Genomic DNA, 7,087 nt, shown 5'->3' with positions numbered 1-7,087 from the left:
TGTGCACTCACTGCGGTTGAGATCAGGACACTGTGAGATGTATCCTTGAGGCATGAGCACCAGCTCAACCTCCTGCATCACACCCTTAGTAAGGGAATTGGGAAAGCAAAGAGAACATAAATATGGACACAGACGGTGTTCCACTTCTAACTATTCACCGGAGGTCTTAAAAACTGAAAGTATGTTAATATCAACTTTTTGACACAAGCTGGCTTAAAGGTGGGGTCTCCGTTGTTTGAAAGCCAATGTCGACGTTTGAAATCACCAAAACAAACACGCCTCTAACCCAAATAGGTCCCACCCCTGTATTGATAGCTCCGCCCACACATACATACGTAACCCAGTTAACCAACGGAAAGAAATGTGTCTTTATCATAGCTGAAGGGAAGAACAATACGATTGTAGATAAACAAACAAGCAAAAATGACACACAAGCATAATCATGTAAAGGACAAAGGCATATATTAGTTCTGTGTAACAAAGCAAAACCAACGTTACTCACCTATCGAGAAAGAAAAAAGCGCCTCGGCGTCTTAAGTAAAGTCGGCCACATATTCACAGGTCGGAATTTCCCGAGTCAGTAACTCCTGAGCTAAACGCTGTTACTACACAAAACGCGGTTGTAGCTGCCTCTCTACATTACTACGATAGAAAAGAGGTGTTATTTGTGTAGTAACAGCGTTTAGCTCAGGAGTTATTGACTCGGTAAACTCCAATCTGTGAATATGTGGCCGACTTCCTGCTCCTTCAGTTCTCTCCAGCGCTGGAAAGCTGATCCTATATTAACACGTCCTACTTCTTGTCCTTATCGTAAGCCTTTCTTCGCTTTCTTTCTTTGTTTTTATCCTCCATGTCAATGTTAAAACCTCTTTCTGCTAATGTCACACATGCGCACTGAACACTCTCTCCGCCGCATATTGACAAGCCCCGCCCCTTTCTGCTCATTGGCTACACGTTTGTTTTGATTTTTGTTTTGTTTGTCGTCCCGACTCAGTTTTCTGTAGCATTTCTCAAACAACGGAGACCTCCCCTTTAATCACAGATCTTTCTGTGAAAATAGGACACGGCAAAAATCTAAATCACACAGAGCTGGAGTCTTACCTTAAAAAATCCATGAACGTTATTTCTTTGCCCAAGCCACACAGTTGTACCTGCAGGAATGTCCATAGACGGTGTGGCTACAATCCTTTCATAAATTCTACCGGAAAAAAAACATTTATTATTTGTTTCAAAGTAAGCTTGATAGACAAAGTGAGCGAGCCATATAAAAATAATGCCACCATCTTACAGACCTGCTGCAGTCCACATAAAGCACCAGCTGAGTAGTGCTGAGTGTCAGGGCCAGTCTATGCCAGCGAGCATCTGCCAGGTTGTAGGGGAAAACCTCTGTGCGGTTCTGCGCTTCTGCCATCCAGTAGTGCAGCCGGATTTCACTGCGCTGCCCGTTGCTCTCCAGCTCCAGATACCTGCATGTTTGGTTTGCTTTGATTTAGTGCAGGATAAAACGAATGCATTCTTATTTCTTTCTATAAGAAGTATACGTTCTTGTCTGGGCTCTAGGCCATATTGTAAGTATACGGTAGCTGAGATAATGTTCAATTCAAACATCATTATGGGGAAATAAAGTCATTCCAATGGCTTTGCCCATTAGTGTGTTACACGGTGATGACCTGCTGGGATTTTTATGGACAACAGCTATATACTCTAAAAGTAGCCACTTGTTACACTCGTGGTGGGTAGAAAAGAATCTCATCAGGTTATTCTTGCATTAGTCAAGAACAGGAATCTTGAGAAGTCACCAAAACTGGACAGCAAAAGATTTAAAAAACATTGACTGGTTTGTTAAATCTCTATTTCTGCCACGGCATGCAGATGGTAGGGTCAGAATTTGGCATCAACACAGATTCATGGACCCATGCCATGGATCCATGCCTTGTGTCAACAGTTCAGGCTGGTTGGTGTAATGATGTCGGGAATGATTTCTCAGCACAATTTGGGTACTTTAATGGTTTTTGATACATTTTGGTATCTTTAGGAAGGTGTGCTACAGTACAACAGAAGACAACCACATCAGGGTTGACAGCTGATGAGTGGAACAAGACCTGGGTGTTTTTTATATCTTTTTTTTTTAACACCACTTGAAACTTATTTTCAAGACAATTTGTTTTTTACTTGGTCACCCCCACATCTGCTTTAAAATGACACTTTACGTAAAAATATGGGCCGGTTCTCAAGAAAGAACAAAACGGTACCTCCTTAAATGGCAGGTGCCAAACCCTATCAAGAACCCTTGCCCTGCAAATAGTCCCAGCTTGGCATGATACACATTCGGGGTGGCTCATTGGTTAAATCTCGGGAGACGCTGTAGAGCCGGGTGCTTGAGCAAGTCACTTAAACCTCTCTGCTCCGGGGAAGCTGTATCATATCTGACCCTGCTTTCCGTCCCCCAGCTTCCTAACAAGCAGGGATATGTGAAGAAAAGCTATAACAAAGAACATCCTCCCTTAGAAATAATATTCATCCAAATTTAAGAATCTATCCTTTTCTTCTAACGGAGCTCTACTGTATGTGAGACGAGAAAGAAAGAAGTAAGTAAAAGTAATTAGCTGGGGTTAAATGTGATTAACATTGCTAGAGGTGCTCACACACGGCAGCCTTGACCACGCACATCAATCGGTGCAGACTTGTGATCGCAGCACCAAAGCTTAAAAATGTCACCTAAAGAATTATGTCTTGATGTGGCTCCAAATGAATATTCAGACATTTGGAATCTCTGACCATCTTTCGAGCAATAAAGACTCAGTATGGAACCGATCAATTAGATTAAAGCACATATATCAAACTAGTCATTAAACTATCACCCTCTCTGGCTGATTATTTTACCATTCATTTTCTTATTGATCTGCCAATCTATTTTCATGACAGCCAGGACCCATGCAATCAGATATTCAAGCAAAATTAGAGGATCTATCAATCAAACTTGACAAGCAGCAATACCCACACATGGTGAAATAATGATAAGTGTCTCCTGGGACTTGAACCAGGAGGTGATTTAGTGATTTAGCACTTGCTGACATTTTTCTGCACCCAGTTTCTATGTTTTCACGCATACTTGAGATGCTTAGCTTTGTTTCCAGGTCAAATGTATGGCTTTTTGGCCACAATTCCTCCATTAAGACCACATCTAGACAGAGTCTGGGTCCCAATGGTTTCTACCAGTTCTTTGCTGCTGGCACTGCTGGACATCCTCCGTTCTTAAAGGGAAGTAAGCATGATGAGTCTTTCATCTGTTGCATTTAGTTTCCATAGCCAACCACTGTGTCTAATGCCCATTTCTTTGTTTTTCTTCAGAATAGATTGAACAGCACGTTGCTTTGTTGTATGTATAACTACCACAGTGTATGAGCTGTGAAGGGAAACAATCTTCCTCAACCTCACCTTAGTACTGTAGCAGAGTTTGGATGTTCTTCACCAAGCTTTAAGTCCCTTACACAGCTGTTTCTGTTTCACTTAATGACTGTGATGATCATTAGTATAGTACCTGCTTGCTATTATTGGGGGAAGTCATGGCCTAATGGTTAGAGAGTTTGACTCCTAGCCCTAAGGTTGTGGGTTCGAGTCTCGGGCCGGCAATTCCCCGACTGAGGTGCCTTTGAGCACCCCAACTGCTCCCCGGGCGCCGCAGCATAAATGGCTGCCCACTGCTCCGGGTGTGTGTGTTCACTGCTGTGTATGTGCGTGTGTGCACTTCGGATGGGTTAAAATCGAATTCTGAGTATGGTCACCATATTTAGCTGAGTGTCACGTCACTTACTTCAATAAACATATTAAATATATTTTTGGTACCATTTTTACTTTACAGCATTTCTTCTTTTTTGGGGGTGGGAGGTGTGGGAGTGGTTGTGGTTTTTGTGCGTGAGTGTGTGTGTGTTTGGGTGGGGGGAGGGGGGTGATTTTCCTTGAGTCCATGAGCCCCTGTGTTATGAGCAGGTTGACCTTAAAGTGGAAGGATAATCAATAGAGTCATTACACACACAGCATGATCAGAGTGGCTCACGTGTCAGCGTCAACTTTAAAACTGAAAAACATTTTAGTGTTTGGGGAATTCTATACTATATTGTACTGTATTTGTGTCTCATTTACAATAAAGATGAATTAGAAACAAACTATTGCTGAACTACTGACTAAAAAATAACCGTTGGAAGACATAGGTTTAAAGAAGGAAAACAGCCGTGCACATTAAGCTCTGTGACGTCTGACTGTGACAGTTCCTCGATCTCAGCTACATCACTCAGGTTCATAACTGGATTTAACTAGACACTGTGCATGGCACCATCTCATTTAATCCTGCTTGCACGTGCATTATTTTTGCTTGTACTTACCTGCAGTTAACAAACTTGTAGCCTGATGTAAACCACTGTGACCCTGACCATGCAGTTTCTAAGGATACTGTAAATGCATCACACAGGACCTCGTGTTCATGCCTGACAAACAAGCCAAATTTGGAACAGTACTTATATCTGTCTATTGTGTATAATGTATTAGTGTTAAAATGTATTAGTGTTAAAGTGCTAATCTATTTCTTTCTCTATTTTGAAATGGACTGGACGTTTTATGTACTGTAGTTGTATAATATACATCCAGTCCACTCTGTGTATGAGGAGGCTGGAGACCTTAAAGATCAATTTCAGAGCTGCAGTTTAGTTGGAGTTGTTTCAAAATCAAATATTAGATGCCACCTCCACAACAACACGCTGTTTGGAGGAGTTGCAAATACGTTGCCTTTCCTTAGAGAACAGACGAAATGCAGCTCCCGAACTTACAAGTGTGTGGAACCACACTCAAATATTGTTAACCAGAAACACCATCAGGATGTTTGGTGACAAAAGTGGACTGCAACCAAATGACTTCCCACTGTACATGTGTGTGTGTGTGTGGTGGGGGGGTGGGGGTTGCACGGTGGCTTAGTGGTTAGCACGTTCGCCTCACACCTCCAGGGTTGGGGGTTCGATTCCCGCCTCCGCCTTGTGTGTGTGGAGTTTGCATGTTCTCCCAGTGCCTCGGGGGTTTCCTCCGGGTACTCCGGTTTCCTCCCCCGGTCCAAAGACATGCATGGTACTGTAGGTTGATTGGCATCTCTGGAAAATCGTCCGTAGTGTGTGAGTGAATGAGAGTGTGTGTGTGTGTGCCCTGTGATGGGTTGGCACTCCGTCCAGGGTGTAACCTGCCTTGATGCCCGATGACACCCGAGATAGGCACAGGCTCCCCGTGACCCGAGAAGTTCGGATAAGCGCTAGAAAATGAATGAATGAATGAATGTATATGTGGGCATAGCTCAGTGATCCTTGGGAACATTTTAAGTCCATTGACATTTGAGACTAAAACCCGGTTGTCTCTTGAGGTTCTCCAGCTCTTATGTGATCCAGAAGTTCTGATAATCCGTGACACCGAGTGATTCATCATAGCTGCAGAGAAAACTCATCAACTCTGGAGCGGTGTTAATACATCTATCTGGAGGTTATGTTTAAACTATTAGGAGCAGACTGCTGCAGCGTCAGATTTCATTCCTACTCATTTATAGGAAAGAGATGCATTAATGCTGATAATGGAACTATGGCATCTTGCCACAATACAAATAACCTAATAAAACCTCTTGAACAGAAAACTCAGCAGTAGTTCATTCTGACATGAATCAAAACCGACTCCTCTCCATTGTGACCCTACCCGAGATGTAGCTGCTATTCCAATTGATGTTACAATCTAATTTGTTCCAGTGTGTGCTTTTCAATTTAACAGATCTGGTTTAATTAAATCCCTGATAGATTAATCCCAAGTAGGTGATACACATTCCTGTATGAAAACCCAAGTTTGTGTCACTGATTTGTGTTATTTTAAAGTAAGAATTATGCACAATGGGCTTGAGCTGATACTGATAGCATCACGTTCATAGCTGTTTGAGTTGGCCCTGTGCTTTTGTCTCTATGTGCTGACTTTTTTAAGGGTTTTATTCTTGCAATAATCTCATTTCAGTCCAGCATGGACTGTACCTTTGTTCTCCATGATGGATGGACAGCAACACACCCGAGTTGAATTTATCTTGTTTGAGTGTCAGCAGTAGGGTGAGCTCCACTCTGCCTCTGATCTTCTGCAGAATTCGCTCTGCTACTCTTGCCGAGGCTCGCACGCTCCTCCTCGTCCCTGTGAATGTGAGAGAGGGAGGAGGTGTGGGGGGGGGGTGTCAACAGTAGTGCAAGTGCAAAAATATAAGGCATTACATCTGTTTACAATATCTTTATATTATGGGATGTGGCTAGACATGATTCTCAGCTCAACACATTGCTTAAAAAAAAATAATAATAATGTGTAAAAATATGATCATTTCCTTTAATGACCTGCAATGCTTTTTATAGAGTCAGCTGGATGACATGAATTATGGGTTAAGCAAGGTTAGAAAAGCATGTGAGACGAGTCCAAATTTGTTTTGTGGTAAAATTAAAGGATGTTTATTTCGATCCAGAGCTGTTACACTGACAAAAAGCTCTTTGGAATATAACTGGTGTGTACACTGGGTCCATGTGATTCAATGAAGTTACATTAACACGGTTTCATTTCTTAAATAACACAGTTTCAAAAGCCATGGATAAAATACGGTATAAGGCTTGTGTGTGTTCTGCATCAGCCGCATTACTGCTGAACCTTTCCAACACAGTTTAATTACATTCATGTAAATGGTTTACTTTATACTGTGTGAATTGATCACACTCCCTCTACATAATTCACTCTAGCAATTAGAACCTTGTTTCAGCATATGAATACTGAATAAATTCACAAAAGCTTTTTACATAAACTATACACTATTTATTTTTACTGGACGTGTCGTTGTGTTTCTGTGCATGTCCTCCGTATCCACATGGGTTTGTTCTACCTTCTCTGGTTGCATCCTACAACCTCAATAAACTTCAGCATGTGAACTGCCTACAAGAAATCACCCCCAACTGGGATCGAGTGTTCCTGAGATCCGGATAAATCACATCGATGTCTAGGACAAAGTGGTCACTGAAGGTGAATGCAATACATTTCACTCATA

The 7,087-nt window shown here is 42.1% G+C and overlaps 1 protein-coding gene across 1 annotated transcript; it reads right to left on the bottom strand.

Moving 5' to 3' along the window:
* Positions 1 to 3: 3 nt before the first annotated feature.
* On the bottom strand, positions 4 to 6,202 carry LOC125140637 (protein NEL-like; the record flags this gene model as incomplete). The annotated part of the gene is made up of 4 exons (XM_047809782.1): positions 4 to 84; positions 1,102 to 1,198; positions 1,293 to 1,466; positions 6,048 to 6,202. Coding segments are annotated over 4 exons (507 nt in total), but the record flags the coding sequence as incomplete, so codon positions are not given.
* Between the last annotated feature and the right edge of the window lie 885 nt (positions 6,203 to 7,087).

Source organism: Tachysurus fulvidraco, unplaced genomic scaffold (genome assembly GCF_022655615.1).
Source record: "Tachysurus fulvidraco isolate hzauxx_2018 unplaced genomic scaffold, HZAU_PFXX_2.0 HiC_scaffold_160_np12, whole genome shotgun sequence".
In the NCBI taxonomy this organism is placed as follows: Eukaryota; Metazoa; Chordata; class Actinopteri; order Siluriformes; family Bagridae; genus Tachysurus; species Tachysurus fulvidraco.
This window is presented reverse-complemented; position numbering and strand designations above follow the sequence as displayed.